The sequence below is a fragment of the Gossypium arboreum genome, chromosome 3, assembly GCF_025698485.1.
Source record: "Gossypium arboreum isolate Shixiya-1 chromosome 3, ASM2569848v2, whole genome shotgun sequence".
Taxonomy (NCBI): Eukaryota; Viridiplantae; Streptophyta; class Magnoliopsida; order Malvales; family Malvaceae; genus Gossypium; species Gossypium arboreum.
In genome coordinates this window covers 19672699-19690732 of record NC_069072.1, presented here as the reverse complement: position 1 = coordinate 19690732, position 18034 = coordinate 19672699, and the positions used below count along the sequence as shown (strand labels likewise).

General features: G+C 33.0%; 3 protein-coding genes across 3 annotated transcripts; 2 read left to right on the top strand and 1 right to left on the bottom strand.

Annotated features, from left to right (window-relative positions):
* Window positions 1-2262: 2262 nt before the first annotated feature.
* On the top strand, window positions 2263-4252 carry LOC108474619 (probable pectate lyase 5). Its single transcript, XM_053025555.1, has 4 exons — window positions 2263-2589; window positions 2694-3443; window positions 3536-3674; window positions 3775-4252. Exons 1-4 carry the CDS (start codon window positions 2360-2362, stop codon window positions 3994-3996), a joined length of 1341 nt encoding a protein of 446 aa, XP_052881515.1. The 5' UTR covers window positions 2263-2359; the 3' UTR covers window positions 3997-4252.
* A 5281-nt stretch (window positions 4253-9533) lies between these two features.
* Window positions 9534-9851, top strand: LOC108474924 (anther-specific protein BCP1-like). The gene has a single exon (XM_017776955.1). The coding sequence runs from the start codon at window positions 9534-9536 to the stop codon at window positions 9849-9851; it is 318 nt and encodes a 105-aa protein (XP_017632444.1).
* A 705-nt stretch (window positions 9852-10556) lies between these two features.
* On the bottom strand, window positions 10557-15969 carry LOC108476295 (actin-related protein 3). Its single transcript, XM_017778467.2, has 9 exons — window positions 15415-15969; window positions 14809-15268; window positions 13879-14025; window positions 13343-13435; window positions 13082-13201; window positions 12169-12279; window positions 11505-11630; window positions 11323-11421; window positions 10557-11100 (listed from the first exon to the last, which is right to left on the bottom strand). Exons 1-9 carry the CDS (start codon window positions 15459-15461, stop codon window positions 11020-11022), a joined length of 1284 nt encoding a protein of 427 aa, XP_017633956.1. The 5' UTR covers window positions 15462-15969; the 3' UTR covers window positions 10557-11019.
* Window positions 15970-18034: the final 2065 nt, after the last annotated feature.

Genomic DNA, 18034 nt, shown 5'->3' with positions numbered 1-18034 from the left:
GAAATTGTAATTATAATTGTATAAATGAATAAAATATCAAATAGTATTGCAAATTTAATTAAATTTGCATAAATTAAAAAATATCAATAGTATTGAAAATTTAAAATTATCACTTACCATTGTCATTTGATCAACGGAGATGTGCTTATTATCGAGACAGATTAATTCTCCAGCCATTGCTAACACGATCGGATTTTTTAATTTAAAAAAATTAAATTCAAAAATTTTAAACAAAGAAATTTGATAGAATTTTGAGAAAATTTCAGTGAAATTTGATAGATTTTTGAAGGGAATATTGAAAGAATATTGAGAATTATGAGAGAATTGTGTGAAAAATAAATAAAGGGAAAGGAATTTTGAGAGAATTATAGAAATTGTGAGAGATTTGTGTGAAAAAATGATTTGGGGGGTTTTATAGTTTGTTTTTAGACCGTTGGAAGCCAATAGTCAAATTTTTTTACCGTTACACGAGCAAAACGCTTCCCTTGGGGAGCGTTTTGTCCACGTCAGCAAAGTGCGCTCTCAAGGACGTGTTTTTTTGCTGACGTGGACAAAGTGCTCCCCCAGGGAAGCGTTTTGCTGACGTGGACACTAAATCGCGCTTACGTGGACGTGTTTTCGTGGAAAATGGCCTAATCCGGTAAATAACTCAAAAAACGATCCATTTCCGTAATTATATTTTTTAAAGGGCCTTTTTGGGTAAAATGACTTAAATTTGAATTATGTAAAATTTTTTAACTTAAAAAATTAAAGTTTGAAATTCTCTCAAATGACCGGTTAATTTTAGAACAATAAAAAAACCCTATGTTACCAATGCAAATAAATAAATAAATATATAAATATGATATATCATAATAATATATACAAAAGCATGCATGTATGCATAGCTAAAATAACCCTCTTTCACCACAAACTATTATCAATGAACTTCAACTTTTTTTTATTCCTAAACATGCTTTTCTTGTATGCCAAAAACAACTTTTTTATCCTAATAATAAAAAATTAAAAATACAAAATTAATCACCCTACAAATTAATTACGAAATAAACGGTTTGCTATAATATTTTTTGGTATCACTTGACAAAAACATAATACAAAATCAAAGCAGATGTAGATTATAAAACAAATTTTCAAAATTATTATTACAAAAATATATAAAACACATTCCTGCTTACTGGTGGTTTCTTTCAACACAAACTCTTCTCCCAAAAATACTAAACTGCTTTAATCAAGAAAAATATTATAAAAATAAAATTATTATTTTATTATACATACCAAAAACACTAAATTGTTTTATTCACAAAATATTATTATAAAACTAAAATTATTTTTGTTATACATACCACAAATATTAAATTGTTTTACTGAAAAACCATTATTATTATAAAATAAAATATTATCTTACTATACATACAAAAAATTCAACATATATATATATAATCCATTCAAATAATATTACATAATAAATTTTCAACCCAAAAATATTAAAATGTAAAAATTTAATGCTCAAAATATCTAACAAATAATAATTACAAAAAAAAGTCATGAAAGTCTCAAACAATTTTTGCCATACCATTTCAGTATTTAATAATTTTTATATTAATTAAGTAAAAACTAAATAAAAAATTAATAATTAGAAAAAATAGAAAATATGCGTGCTAGGGTGCTTCCTTTCTTTCCAGCACAAACACTCACTCCTCCCTAACCCTAAACTACCAAGCCCTATTTCTTTAACACACAGTGAAGCAGGGTACCAAGTTATATATATAAGGTTAAGGGAAAAATGGGGAAATTGGGTGTAAAATTTAGGGCTGAGGAAGAAAAAAAAAAAAAAAGACCCTTAATTGTCGGGTCACGTTCGCTGCAGGTGATCAAATCAATGCTGCCTAATTTCTACTTCCCCATGTCTAATTCTATCCCCGTTTTTTGCTTCTCAGTCACGGGTTAGTATTTCTTTTACAACAGTGGTGCAGCCTGACTTTCACCCTCCACTCATTAAAATTATTTTTATTGTATCAAGTTCTACATCATACCAGTGTCGCTGTATAAGTTGGCACTACCAATAAAATATAATTTTTTTAAACCTTATTATGGCCTAATGATAACTTGATAATGTTGGAAAAAAAATGGATGATGCCACCACCTTGTCACACCAATAAATACTCTTCGAAATATATTATTTTAGTAATTAATTTGATTGCAATACCATTTCCATTATTAATTTTATTTTTTTGTGCTCTGAGAGGTAAAAAAGCTTGATTAAGTATTCAGCTTCTCCGATGAAGGTTTTATTTGAAAATAAAAAGTACATTTGAATTAAATAATAAAGTTATTTAATTAAAAATTAAAGCTATTCTGTATGTTCTATCTATCCCCTGCTTTATCCCTCATTATAAAAAGCCCTCCTTTGATCTCAGTTTCTCAGAATTTCTCTCCCTTTGTACATTCCCACACTTTATTAAGCAATAAAAAGAAAGCTATAATGGCAATCCCATTGTCCTTTCTACTGCTTTTCCCTCTCTTGGCTCCCACATTTGTTTTCTCCTCACCTGTTCAGGACCCCGAGCAAGTAGTCCAACAAGTCAATGAGTATGCATTAATTTCCTGTACTTCAATATCTTTCATCAATGCCGATTATGAAATACTGAATCATTTTCGTTAATTCCTTTTTGGCTTAATTTTCTATACTGCAGGAGCATAAGAAATGCTACTATGGCGAGGAGGAGCTTGGGGTTTCTCTCATGTGGAACCGGCAATCCCATCGATGATTGCTGGCGGTGCGACCATCATTGGGAGAAGAACCGTCAGAAGCTAGCCGATTGCGCCATTGGGTTCGGCAAGCATGCCATTGGTGGGAGAGATGGGAAAATATATGTGGTGACTGACCCTAGTGACCATGACCCTGTTAATCCTAAACCTGGAACCCTTCGATATGCTGTCATCCAAGATGAACCTTTATGGATCATTTTCGCTCGTGACATGACCATCAAGTTGAAGGAAGAATTGCTTATGAACTCGTTCAAGACCATCGACGGCCGAGGCGTCAGCGTCCACATTTCCGGTGGGCCATGCATTACTGTTCAGTACGTGACCAACATCATAATCCATGGGATCAACATTCATGATTGCAAGAGAGGAGGGAATGCTTATGTGAGGGACTCTCCTACCCATTACGGCTGGAGGACGATATCGGACGGGGACGGGGTATCGATTTTCGGAGGCAGTCATGTTTGGGTGGACCATTGCTCTTTGTCTAACTGCAACGATGGGCTGATCGACGCCATTCATGGATCCACCGCCATCACCATTTCTAACAATTACTTGACCCATCATAACAAGGTCATGCTATTGGGACATAGTGACACTTACAAACAAGATAAGAACATGCAAGTCACCATTGCCTTTAATCACTTTGGAGAAGGCCTTGTACAAAGAATGCCTAGGTAAAAAATATATATATACTTACAGTCGATGATTAACCTGAATCTCTCTCTCTCTATGTATATACACATATATTAACTTATCACTTATGCAGATGTAGGCATGGATACTTTCACGTGGTGAACAATGATTACACGCACTGGGAAATGTATGCAATCGGTGGCAGTGCTGATCCTACAATCAACAGCCAAGGCAATAGATTTCTTGCACCAAATGATGCAGACAACAAAGAGGTCTATACAATTATATCATTAAGTGGTTCCAATATAGAAACTGGGGGAGAGAGGGGTAAGCTTTAAACTAACATATTATTATGTGCTAAATAAAATTCAGGTGACAAAACATGAGGATGCGCCGCAAAATCAATGGAAGCATTGGAATTGGAGATCAGAAGGGGATTTGATGTTGAATGGAGCCTTCTTCACCGCATCCGGAACCGGGGCTTCTTCAAGTTATGCCAAGGCGTCGAGCTTGGGTGCGAGGCCGTCATCACTGGTGAGCTCACTCACAGCAGGAGCGGGTGCACTCGTTTGCAAGAAGGGGTCGCATTGCTAGTGAAATGGCTAATAGGAATAAAGATAAAAAGGCTGGAACATGAAAATTATCCCAAATTGTAATTAAAAAGAAGGCAGAATTCATGTTTCTGTATATTGGTGAAATAATGTTGTATTGTTAAGTTTGGAAGATGTATAATATAAGTGTACAAATACTGAATCAGCCTGCTTCTGTGAAACCAGAAAAAAGAGCTGAAAGAAGTGTTTGATAAATTGAAAGTTGAGTTCTATCAATGAAATTACTCATTATTGATTCATATTAGTTTTGGTCACATGGGGTGGTGCAGTGACACAGTGGTGGGAGTATCGTAGTGGAAGGGGAAAAGGCTTTATTTTCCTTTAATAATTAAGACTTGTATATTTTTGCTTATATTTATGTCGACTGCTTGTTGGTTCCCTTGACAAAGTTGCGAGTTCTGGGACTTTTTTTATCTTTTGTGGGTTTTTATTTATTTATATAGGAAATTAGGAAGGAAGGAGTATATCCTTTAGCTTCGACCGACACCATTTCACGGGCAACCATAAACGACACGTCTCCGACAATATCAGTCACCATAAATGATACTACCTGTCTATCACCCCATCCATAAATAGGATATGAGAGGTTTGTTTTCTTGTAGTAATTGCTTCTTCTTCTTTTTTTTAATTTATTTGTCCATGAGATTGCTTTGCTGTTTGTAGCCTTGTAAGATATTTAAGACCCAAACTAAAAACTATATAATTACAGATCATCTAATCTAAGTTTTGTTCAAGCAAAGAATGCTACAGGCTGCGTAAGACATGGTGGAAGGGTAGGGAGACAAGCTTTCTTTTTGTTATGTTTACTTATAATTTGGTTAAAATATGTAATCAAATTCGGTAGCTTTGGGCTTAAAATATTTTCAAATTTAAGTGAATCACCGAATTTTTAAAATATATCAAATTTTTGAAGAATACATAAATTTATAATTTAGTTTTTATATAATGTGGCAACAACATAATTCCGAGTTATTTTAGTCAAAAGGAAAATGGATGGATAAATTGGATTCCTTGTATTGGTTATGGAATAGTTGAATTTGGTAACATCGATTTAAACTATAAATTTTGAGTTAATTCTCATTTGAATTATTTTGAATTTAGAATATTAAAATTAAGTTTGTAAGCTTTTCATTTAATTACTATGAATTTGAATTATTTTAAGATTTGATGGCTTTCGACTTATGATATTATTCTAGATTTGAATATTTTAGGTGAAATGGTTTTGGGTTTCAAATTTGAGGAATTTAAGGCGAGTTAACCCATATTTATGTTAAAGTTTATGAAAACAATGGATACAGCACAAGGAATGTTTTTAGCAATTCAAGATTCCTGCTCCGGTAAAAATTAGGGGGTGTGATGTGGTGTAGTATGGTTCGCCAATTTCACAGCTTCTTATCTAAATGGTGTGGTAACACACCAATGAGTATATATTCTTTACATTCTATTTCACCATTGGTGTGAAACTTGTCTAATTGTACAATGGTCCATTATACATGTCACCACTTTAAAGTATGCTAGTTTGTGTCCAAGCCTCCTACCACTTATATTTCTTAAAGGGTTATCTTTGACAAAGATTTTCTCTCTTAATTTTGCTAATAAAATTCTCACCAAAAACAATAATTGATATGTCAAAGGTCTAATCCTTAACAGTACTAATAATCTTTTTTCCAATTTTCTTGAACATGGGATATCATTGAAAAATAGGAGTCCATGTTATCAAAAGATTTTCTGCAATTATTTCTAGTATGCAATGAGTCAATCATCCACTTTGGTATCTTATTGGCCAAAAATAGTGATATTGTTCCTCCGTTGATCAAGAATTTCGATTTTTGAGAAGTATTATGATCATCCAATAAGAAAAGTTTCAATTTTTTCAAATGAATGATTTGAAGACCTATTGATTCTAACCATTGATTGCAAAGTTGATTATTCAGACCTTTCAATTCATAGATTTAGATCTCAGACCTATGAATGGGGATATTCTCGAAACTCACAAAGAAAAAAGGAAGTAAGTTAGACAAAAAGAGAAGAAACTTGGACAAAAAGAGAAGTACCTTGGACAAAAAGAAATAAAGTGACTTAGACAAATCTTTTTTGTCGATAACCTCAAACCAATTAATCGAATATTGATTACTACGTAATCGATCATACACTACTTGAAAACGGCTCTTCTGCTCAAAAACAAAATGTTCCAAATGCTCCTGAAAATTCTTGCTCCCATTGGACTATTTGTATCTATATGCATTAGGATCTTGATTCATGGATCTCTCGGTCAGAGAAATCAAAATAAGAGGATAGAACCATTTATTCTAACTCTTTTTCAAATTCGATAAATTTTGGTTGATAGTATATTTCATTATAGTTCTATGATTTAGAGTATCATTTCCTATTTGATCCTTTTGAATTCCATATTTGAAGTTGCGATCGGATCGATTCTTTTTAATGAATTGATTCAATACATTTCTTATGTACCTATAGGTGTTATATTGGATTTGAATCAGATTTTGGATCAATCTATCTTGATTGACTACCTCCATTATGTTGTTGCTAGCAAATCCCATTATTTTTGGTTTTGGATCTTCCAAATCATTCCCGCAGGAGATCTGGACCCATTTTTTTATCCTTCGATAAAAAGATTCATTTTCTTCATAAAAAATAGGAGGTAGAGCCGATAAATATTTCTTTTTCGATTCATCCCTAGAGTTGAATACCTCATTCAAGAATTATTTTTGATCCAATCTGTAGGAATCAATAGAAAAGACAAATCCCTTATAATACACCAGATCCGGCTCGATTATTGATAGAGTGAACAGATCTGCCATTTCTTGAAATCTCTCTTTTGATTCAAAATCGTGGTGTAACGTGTATCCCCTCCTATTCTGGTCATAGAATAGATGAAATAAATCAAAAAAAGGATTTTTGTTCAAGAATGAAATCTTATTGGAACTACCTAGTTCATCCTTCGGAACCATATCACATCCCGGATCTAATGAAATAGGATGAATTGAGACGGTATTTTGTAAATACGTAATTATCTTGAATATATTAACTATTTCTTTATTTTTCAGTCGTTTGGAAGGGACAAAAGGAACATCTTGTTCTTTCTTCAACAATTTTTGATCTCTAGTAGACCTCTCAGTAGGGTTCGAACCTAGATGAAGTTCTAACCACTTATCAAAGAAAAAAGAACGAATGGATCTTGTAGGATTCCCAAGAAATTCTTCGATTTCTTCCAGAAGCAGATGATTATTCATCCGCTTTTCACGTTCCGTGAATAGCTGGGACATTGAGGAATATCCAAAAAGGCACTTAAGGAATCGGTCCGATTCTATCTCTGTTCGTTCCGTTTGAAGAAAGGAAGGATCCCAAAGAATCGATCTTTCTTTTAGTTGTTGAATCTCTCTTTGATTGATCAATGTGTGATATTTCAAATCCTCATTACTAATGGAATCAAAACGATCTTTGGATTGATCAGAAGATCCTTTCAATTGGCGAGAATCCGTTACTTGAACAAAACCAGATCTTGTGAATCATATTGAATATTTGACGAAACATTCTGTACCTTGCTAAAAAATAGATCCATGTTTACCAACTGTACATTTTCTAACCAAATCCAATTCTCTCTCGATATGTTCCTCAAAAAATCTGATTTGTGTGGATTCTTCCCCCAACTAACGAAGAGTTTTTGGTGGAATTGTCACATATGAAATTGAGCACAATTTTGCAAAGAAATAGCCCATTTGCCTCTCAAGAAGAGATGGGAAACATGCTCAATATCATTTGATTGAATAGTTGATCCGCTCCTTGTTGTTTGAAGAAACCTTCCACTTCAATTGGTATTTTTTCACGAAAAGCAAACATGAGATAACAAATCCAGTCTTTCACTAAAATTTTGAATAGCTATCCTGAGTTCAAGTTGATTATGTTTCGCCTCTTACTCGGAGAAAGACAATCAAACAATTCCCAATCATGGTCCTTGCGGATCGAATCATCCATATAATATACAAAAAGAAACTTCAGATATTTGATATTTTTCTCTTTGAATGAGATTTCAATTCCAGCGACGGTTTTATTAGATATCTTACAACTAGAATCCCTTTTTTTTTTTCCGATCCAGTAACTCCACCACCGCAATCCCGATTAGATTCAGGCATGATACACTTTTTAGTTATTGGGAGAACCCAAGTACTCTCTTTCGGATCTAGGAAACAGCTCTCAGAAATCTTTTTTCCTTTTGGAAGATACAGAAGCGAAACAATCAACCTATTTAACACAAGGTAAAAGTAACCTCATTCATGTGCAATTATTTACACTCACTCTACTCAAATATCCTCATATATAAGTGAGTAAGAAACCTCTCCGAAAAAACTTACAATATCAAGGAGAAACTACCCAAGAAAATTATCCTACGAACAAAATAAAGCATTCAAACCTCGTACCTAAGTAAGCTAGTCGACAACTTTAATTCATATATATAATTCAAACTTAAATAACATTTATCTTATCAGCTTATATGTTAAATTTGAATGATCCTCAAACGATTAGTTATTAAGCCCTAATTAAAATGGTGATAAGCCCTTGTGAAATTCAAACATTTCAAAGTTTTCAAAAACAGTGACTTTCTTATCAAAGATTTTGTGCAAATTTATTTGGTTGTTTTTACAATTAAACCTTATATTTATTATCTATTTTGAAATACTAAACGATTTAATATAAAGATAATTTAATAAAAGATTTTTTTTGTTGAAACCCATATTGCAACATTAAATCTAACCTTCACATAAATTAAATTAATGAGTTGATTAATTCAAATAAGATGTGCATGGCGAAGTCGAAAATTTTTAAGGGACAAAATTAAATTATAATTTTTATGATAGTAAAATATAATTCTTAAAGAATTAAATAAAAATTTATTATTTTAGGAGAACCAAAGAGTAATTTTATCTTTATTAATTTAAAATTTTAAAAACTTTAAAAGGCCAAAATAGAAAATTTTCTCCCTTTTCCATTTTAAGGAGCCAGAGGCCTTGCCAACCCCTAGATTCGCCCCTAAATATGGGTTCCATATCTTATGATAACATTCCGTATTGTTAGTAAGACTATCATAGTCACAAATTATTATGATTTTAAAATAATTTATTTCTTTTAAATAAAATTCCCTTGTAGGATAATGATATCAGTGTTTTTAAGTCATAAGACATTGGGTAATGAAATGAAATAGAAAAAATGAAAGAAAAGGATTTAATTAATAAAAACAAGTTGTAATGCAACAAAATATGCATGGTTTTCCAGAATCATCGGAAATGGACGTGAACTAGGAAGCCGTGCTTTGCGTTGAAGCACTGCCCTATTTTTGGCCAAATTGAAGGCTTTATAAACCTCTCCCACTCCTCCTCCGTAATTGTGCGGGTATAAATTTTCCATTCATATAACCAACCCTTAGAGAACATCACCACCCCATTTCTTTTTAATTACAGCTTCTTGTTCTCTTCCTTCACACGTACCCCACCAATATCAATAATGGCACGCCAAAGCTTTGTTCTTGCTTTGGTCTTAATCGCTCTTGTCGGGTTGGTTTCCGCCGCCAATACGGCTTCTAAAGCACCATCTTCAGTCCCAGTACCCGATGATGATACCATCGGCAACACTGATGATGGAGCAGGTGCATCCTCCCCTGGTGCTTCTAATGACGCTGTTGCTGCCCCTCTTGGCAGTGAGCAGGAAGCTAAAAGTATGGCTCCTGCTCCTTCTAGTGATGCAACTACCACAGGTGTCTCCGCCGTTGGGGCAGCTGCTCTCACTGGGGCAGCTGCCATTGCTACCTACTTCGTCTTCTAAATTAGCTTCGTCTCAATCTAAGTAGTAAACCTCGAAAAAGGGTCTTATTATCCATAATTTGTACTTCTACATTAATTTCTTAGTCTGGTAAAATTGAGGATTGCAAAGGCAGCTGCTTGTATTTGTTTATGAATAAAACTAATGAATATATATACATAAATAGGAAACTTATATGAATTTTTGGATTTCAAAATAAGGTTCCCATTTTCATTTAAAATATAGTAAAATAATAATAATTGATTAGTCCATGTAATATGAATTCTTTAGTGTTTTAATTTTCGTTACCATAAGCATAAAATCTCAATCCCCTTTATATTCTATATAAAATACGACAATTTTATTAAGAAACAAGCACTAGTTATAAAATAATAAGCCCTACTTTGGTTAACAATTCAAGCAAAAGCATTGGGGTTAGAAACAGCAAATTGAAAGTAGAAATAATTAAATCTTTGGTTTTTAACAAGTGTTCCTCGTTTTAGAGTTCAGTAAAGCTCAAAAACCACTCATCCTCCCTTAAATAGTGTTTTTGAGCTTTTGATTTCATGACAAACACATTCACCAATATAATAATGTTCCTTAGCATGCAACAAAGACAATATACTTGGAAAATGGAAAGGATATAAATCCCATATTCAGAAAAGGATGAAAACATCATTATTGTACCTAGTCTGCACATTTACTGCTTCCCACAGTACACAAACCATATTTGCTAACATCTCGATTAATATTATTATACCAAACGAAGGACTAATATCAATTACAAGAATGTCAGAAAATAAATTTCTTAGATCAAAATTACTACTCCAATTTTGCTTTATAACAGAAAATGTACCTAAACTTTGTAAAATCTCTATCACATCCCTAAGTAAGCTAAACATTGTAAATGGAATTCAGCTCCTCAGATTTATATCTGATATTCCGAGGCGACTGTGAGGACCCTTTTTAACTCCAAATTAAAGAATGAACTTCTCTTTCTTAACCACTGCAATTGAGACTGGTTACCATGTTTTATACCACCTCTTACAGCAAATACACACAAGCACCAAGCAAAGCCGGAATGAGGGAATTAACTTGATGTGCAAGATGACAGTGGAAATAGCAAGTTACGCACTTGAGCATTATCAGATAATGCTTTTTTCAATAATCAGCTGACAAACAGATATTTTCCTCAATACATACCCTTAAAAACAGGATTTGTACGGCAAATGCTGGCTCCATATTCCTCATATTCTGCTTTTGTGTGACATGCCTGCATGTAGGGAAGGTTAGGAGACTTTCAGCCAAAATCCAAAATTTAGCGTTTTAACAATTAAGTTTGATGAAATAACACAATACTAATGGCAAGCATATTGGACAATTAACAAGCCAACCAAACAAGAATACCGGCCAAGTATAATGGCTAAATTCAAAGCCATTCAGCAGCCTATATAGAAATAAGAGACTACAATGACTTTAGGAGCAGGGATCATACCGCAAAAAATTCAGGCGTTGATGCAAGTACAGAACCTCCAAACCATACCGCAAATCTTTGGATAGGATGACTAACTACATTAACTTCCACAGGATGTGCCTGGAAGGTGAAGGCCCACAAGGGATTAGCAATTAGCTGTTTAAAATAAAAATGGATTAAAATACAAGCAAAAATATCCTTACTTTTACTTCCCCACCAAGCCGAGTATCAGACGCAAGTACTCGAGCATCAACAATCTTTTTCAGATCCCGCTGCAACCTTCTGTGGAAGTCTTTGAACATGGTGGATCCACCAGATAAAACTATATTCTGAAAAGTATTTAAATAGTGAAAAAAGAGTGGCAACTAAAAGTACTTACTGAAAAATATGGCAAAAAGGCAAAAAATTCCCTTTTCTCAATTTAGTCATCAGTCTTATGTATTTAACTGCAAGCTTTGTTTGCTTAGTAATTATCAACAATTTAACCAACAACTGTCACAAGCCATTATCATTATATTGGAACTAGGCTAAGAACTCTTTTTGGTAAAGGAGTAGGAACCAAACAGCTAGGACTTTAAATATAAAGATCAGAATCAGAACGGATCTGAGAAAACAAATTCCAATCAGCAAACAAATAAAGCAAGACACTGATTCAAGAGTTTAAAGTAAAATAATCACTTTTCAAAATAAAGTAAATCACATTTCAAGAACATCATCCCATAAAAGTTAAACTAAAAACAGCCTATTCTATCTAGAAGTAAAGAGCATGACATAATACTTCTTACTGTTTCATTTAGATTTATCTTCCCTAAGAACCAAAATTTGCAATCTGCTTGCCTTTTTCTAGAGGGCATATAAATACTTAACCTTATACAAAGCTCTTCTGGTGTCAATTGGTGCTGACTGAATGCACTTATCTATTACAACTGGTAAGGGAGTAGTAAAATCACTGCTGTAGATCTCAGGACTAAAGAAAACCTGTCAAACCCACCAATACAGTAACATCAGCAAAAAGACTCAAGAAGCAATTTATAAGCAGCAAGTTAATCAACTTCTTATTTCTTGAACAGCATGTATTATCAACTAGTTGCATCACCAAAGTAGGAAAAAAAAAAAAAAAAGACAAAGCATTCAATTAAGAAATCTAACAAGCAGTGAAGAAGCAAAAAAGAACTTGTATTCTGACCTCCATAAGCTACAATTATGTTTCTGTTGATGGAAACCAACATATAACAAGTAAAAAAATTTGTTGTAGTTGGTTTACACACCAACACATTGTCAGCAATATCACAGCTAGGACATACATGCTTCTATATAAAGAGAGATTTTTAGGATAGGCAGATCAGAAAAAGGAGCAGGAGGAATCTGCTTTTTAACAAATAAAGTGTTGACATGAAATGACAGCTACAAGGCGACCAAACCCCTAGGGCCTAGAGAGTATAGCTTAATTATTGACAATAAGGAAAAGGATGATAAAACATTATGACTAAATCTGATGAACAGGGAAAACCATTGCTTGCTTGCTATTGTTTCAGATGTATATGTGTATATAACATATTTATAGTAGTAGAATCTTCATAAGGCAGCCAAGAGTCCAGCCATTTGAAAGAGTTAGCTAACCAGGTGCTTCACTTGGCCCACAAGGACATGTTACTCTAGCAGTAGTTATCCTAGACCAACCCCAACCACAAAAATACAAAATAAATATGGAAAAAATGCCAAAACTTCCAGTAATCTTAAACTTGAGGAATGAGTTAAAAAGGAGAAAAAGAGGACAAACCTCAGGGCCTAAAAACCGTTCATAACCAATATCACAGGAGTATGGTGCTCCAGTCTTCGGTCTAATGCCTCTCCAATGTTTGATATATTTTCCAGGTTCTTTGTCATGCTTGTTGAACTCCTGTAGTGATTATCAAATTACCATTGCAATGTCAGAACTTGTAAACTGAATTACAGTATCTCAAGCTGGGCAAAAATAATGTGGCCAAGGGTCGTGCCAGAAAATTTTCCAAAATCACAATCCAAAGAAATAGAAGATGACCTTGACCACATCAGAACATGTATAGCAGTACATTTCCTTCACTTTTCGAGCTGCTTCAAATGAGTCCTCCGGTGGAATTTTCTCTCCTCTTTCCTGTGAATAATGGTGTCAAAAGGCATGATTCAAGAATATTATATATAAATTATTTTACAATCTCCGTATCGACAATTCAAACATGCACATGATAACTACCAGAAGAGGCAACATTTAAAGTCTAGCATTTCTTCAAATGGTAATAAAATGCAAAAGGTCATTCAGGTAGCAATCAGAAGGACAAATGATGATGATGATACAGTCACAAACCAGGACTGGGTACTTGAGAGCATGGTATCTAAAAGGCAAGTGCTTAAGTAAAATCCATCCATAGGTAAGGATGAATAGCACTAATGAGAGTGGATAACTTCTCATCAGGACATATAAATAACTTGAAGTACTAGAAATTTTGAATAAACAACTATCCATATCAAAGCATCATAACAACAAGAAGCAGAAATTACATTTTTATTAATGGGTAGAGAGTCGAGAAAAGAAAATACCCGCATGAGCTGTTGTATGAAGAGTGTAACATCTTTTCCAGCTATCGGTATTGATTTAATGCTGCTCCCAATAACATAACCATCAGCAACAGGTACAATATGTGTGGCCCCATCTCCAACATCCACCACCACTCCTGTCATCTCACACTATAGAAAACTGTAGGTTAATCTAAATGAAAGCAATTAATACATAAGGACGATTAGCAAGAAAATCTGTGAAAAATAATGTAGGTATACAGCTAAGTTCAAGAGAGACATGTTCTTTAAACTACACCACCATATGTATCCAAAACACCCCATGACATATGCTAATATGATAAGCAACAGGTATATGGCTTCATCACAAATCCCTCTAGTAATTAAAAATAAAAAGAATAAACAAATCTTAACACATGAAAACAGTATATGGCAAGCACATGTACATTTATGTATAATCAAATACAAAAATACAAATATTTGATGAAGTTAGCAAAGACTTTTAAGCTAACAACCACCTTAAAGCTTAATGTAATTTGAATATAAAGATTGGATAAGTATATACTAATCTTTTGTAGTTGCTAGAAAACGCCATTGGTTACAAAATACTCCATCAGTGTCTATTCATAGCACATCGTCATATTATGACACCCTAGATCACCTATTCTCTTGAGAACTTAAAACAATAGTTCAAGAGAGAGGTGGTTCAGCCATTTTTGGGGGCAGTAATAATTAATATTGTCAATCAGTAAATGGCTTTAAATCAAATTGATAGGTGACCATCCTAAAACCAATATTCACACATAGAGTTAAAAGGTTTAGTTTATTAAAATAAATAATAATGATCATGAAATATCAAGGACCCAAACTGATCCATCTAACATACAACTAAGTAACTAACCAAAACAGAGAATTCCCTAAAAGAACAAATACTTCAGGAAATTAGCTACCAACCTTAGACGTAGTGTACCCAGCTGCTAAAGCAAGCACGGAATTCACAGCAATATAAAGCCCCGGAACATTAAACGTCTCAAACATAATTTCACCTGTATATTCTCGATTCTCAGGAGCAGTAAGAGGACTCTCAGTCAACAAAAAGTAATGATCCTCAGGATCACACCGTAAATAATTGAATATACATTGCTGCCAATACCGTTCCATAGCATCCCAGTTATAAACTTGACCATTTCTAATAGGATATGTAAGGTTATAAGCATTACTCGATCTTGATTTCGTCAGTGCTTCATCTCCACTGAAAAAATCAAGATCCGCCATTACCCCAGCTGAATACTGAGCTGACCAGTTTGACTTGGAAGAAGTTCTAGATTGATTTAGGAACGACTCGTTAACTGCTACTACTGTTGGCTGAATAAAACACGGTTCTACATTACCCGCAAATCCCATCTTAGTATATCTGCAAAAAGACCGATTCGAGAGGTTGGGGGAACAATTCAAAAACTAAGTCTGAAATAAAATATTAACTGGGGAATTTTATCAAACAGGTTCTGAGCAGTCAACATAGAGTTATAACGATTTCAGTAAGGAGAGGAAAAAACCTACCCAGTACCGTTGTCAATGACGACAGCGGGGCGAAAAGTTGGATCCATCGAGAATCAAAACGGAAGCTGGCAATTGGTTGGGTGTTGTCGTGGATCTGCGAGCGAGATCCAAAAGAGAGTAGGGGGCAAGAGATCATGGTCATGAAGCGCGCTTGAAGAAGCGCAAATAAGGAGAAGCAAGCTCCCCCCGATGGCAGTACCGAGTCGATACCAACAGCAAACTTGGATCCCCAACCAAAAGCAAGTGACGTTTCAACGGTATAGCTTATTGAAACAAGAGTTGTTGGTTAGGCGATATCCCAAACTCAAGTAAGACTAGCCATTTCAAAACTGAATTCTCATCGAGTTTATCATCAAAAACTCCAAATTCCCTCTTCTTTGTTCTTTCTCTTGATTGATACTTTTCTTAGCAATCAAACAATAGAAAGAAAGACAACGCACCAACCTTTCTTTCTTTTCTTTTAGTTTCTTTTTTATTCCTTCCTTGTTTTATGCTCGGAGAGGTACGGCTTCGTCAATTTTGACTGAGTGGGTAACATTGTCGTGACAGTCTGTAAATGGATAAAACTAAAACTTCCACCACTTCAAATATTTATTTTTTTCCAAAATTTTAGAATGAATTATTTGATGTTTCAACTTTAATTTTTATTTAATTTTTATTTCTTGATGTTTGTCAAATAACCCTGAAAAGTTAAAGTTTATTAATTTAAATAATTGAAATTTGAAAATAAAATAAAATTAATTAATTAATTATTGTAAATATGTATACTATTAAAATTAAATATATTTTCTCATAATATTTTCCAAGATAAAGTTATAATGCATAATGAAATTAAAATTGAATTGAGAATATTATTTAATTAAAATTTAATTTACTAAATAATATTTATTTCAAGGGATAAAAATATGTATTGAGTTGGATTAAATTATAAAGTGTTGCTTTCTTAGTAGAATTAGGAAACTTGTTTCCTATAAATAAGTATTATTTCTATTCTACTAATTCAAAGTTAAATATACACAAGTTATATAAAATTTTGAGATATTGTTATTCTATCCAAAATAATGAGAATTTATTTTTAAATATAAAGTCTATTTTTCGAGAATAATAATTCTACCGATTTCTATAGAGAGTGATTTAATTTCCTCCTAAAAGTAAGTAAATTATTTCTAATTTTGATTTTTGATTGTTTGAGCCCACACTCGAAACAATTCGTGGTGCAAGAATAATAGAAAAGGTCGTTCAATTAAAAGTCAAGAACGTCAAAGATTCATTTCACTAAAAACACATATATTTTTTGAAAAAAAATTACTAAAAATATAAAAAACCGGCTCAATTTTTAAATTTTTATTTTCCAGCTATCAAAAAATCGTTTTCAAACCAACTTTTTTCCCAACACACCTACCATTTGCCCATTATGTTAGTAGTTAAAGTAAGCTGCTATCATTTTAACATACATTCGTGCATTCAACAAAAGGCAATTGCTAACATGAAGGCAAACATACACCTTTTTGTGAGGAAATTGCTCCAAACACCCTCCAACGACTCTAAACTTATTAAAGGGTATAAATATGTATCAGTGACACAAAAATGATGACAAGAAACAAGTTTATAAAGATCGAGAGCAAAAATCTAATCTTTTTATTTTATTATACTTATCTTTCACTTTATAAACACTATAGGCTTATTTTCTTTTCATTCCTTCAAGTGTTGATTTGTATTTGTAAGAGCTTAATTATAGTATATCAACCTTCTAGAGGTATTCATTCATCTCAGTTAGTGAGATATTAAAAAGAAGTGATTTTATCTTACCTACTGAAAAGATATTGTAAATATTATACATTGCCCTTGAAAGTTACTAAATAGTGAATTTGGAAAATTCTTAGTTGTAGAAATCTAAAGTTGTGAAGCTGAGAAATTAAGGTTGAACTACTTTAAATCTCTTGTGCAAATTTTCCTTAAAACAATTTTTTCAAACTTTTAAATATCAATTCAGCCCCTCTTAGTGTATCTTGAGCCAAACAAATTTATTTTTTTCCTCTCTTTTTTCATTTCTTCGATTACAAAGAGAAGAAAAGAAAGAAAAAAATTCTATTTTTTTTCTCCATATGCAAATTTGAATGAGAATATGAAAGAGAATGAAATATGATGTTGGCTAAGAAGTTGAAGGAAGAGGAAAAGAGAGACCATTGGAGAAAGAATTTTAAAACTATCATTTTTATTAATCAAATTTACTAAAACTTTATGAAATGAAAAGTTAAAAACATGTTGAACAATGTAATTGGTCAATATTTTTTTTAAAATGTCAATTAAGTTTTGAATTAAAAAGGGTTAGTGTGAAGAGACTAATCTGGTTGACGAAATGCAAGTTTAAGGATCAATTAAATCTATAAAAAAATAAAAATTAAGGACCAACTATGTACAAATGGATACGTTCAGGAGCCAAATTATATATTATCCTAATTGAAAACCATAACGGAATGATATTTTAAATACCAAATTGGGAAAGTGGTAAAACATGTATACCATTTGTTGTTTCCAAACAATTTTGAGTGATATGATTTTTGCATGGCAAAGGGTGCAACCTTTATTTTTGGCATGCCATAGTTACAAGCCTGCAAGT

Bases quoted from the DNA above. Each gene is read 5' to 3' on its own strand.
- LOC108474619 (XM_053025555.1), top strand. From the start codon at position 2,360: ATGTTCTATCTATCCCCTGCTTTATCCCTCATTATAAAAAGCCCTCCT. The intron at 2,590-2,693 runs GTATGCATTAAT...TCTATACTGCAG, and splicing joins GTAGTCCAACAAGTCAATGA to GAGCATAAGAAATGCTACTA. The intron at 3,675-3,774 runs GTCTATACAATT...AATAAAATTCAG, and splicing joins ATGATGCAGACAACAAAGAG to GTGACAAAACATGAGGATGC.
- LOC108474924 (XM_017776955.1), top strand. From the start codon at position 9,534: ATGGCACGCCAAAGCTTTGTTCTTGCTTTGGTCTTAATCGCTCTTGTC.
- LOC108476295 (XM_017778467.2), bottom strand. From the start codon at position 15,461: ATGGATCCAACTTTTCGCCCCGCTGTCGTCATTGACAACGGTACTGG. The intron at 13,202-13,342 runs GTCATCTTCTAT...TAATCACTACAG, and splicing joins CATGTTCTGATGTGGTCAAG to GAGTTCAACAAGCATGACAA. The intron at 11,422-11,504 runs GTAAGGATATTT...TTCACCTTCCAG, and splicing joins GGCTTGGTGGGGAAGTAAAA to GCACATCCTGTGGAAGTTAA.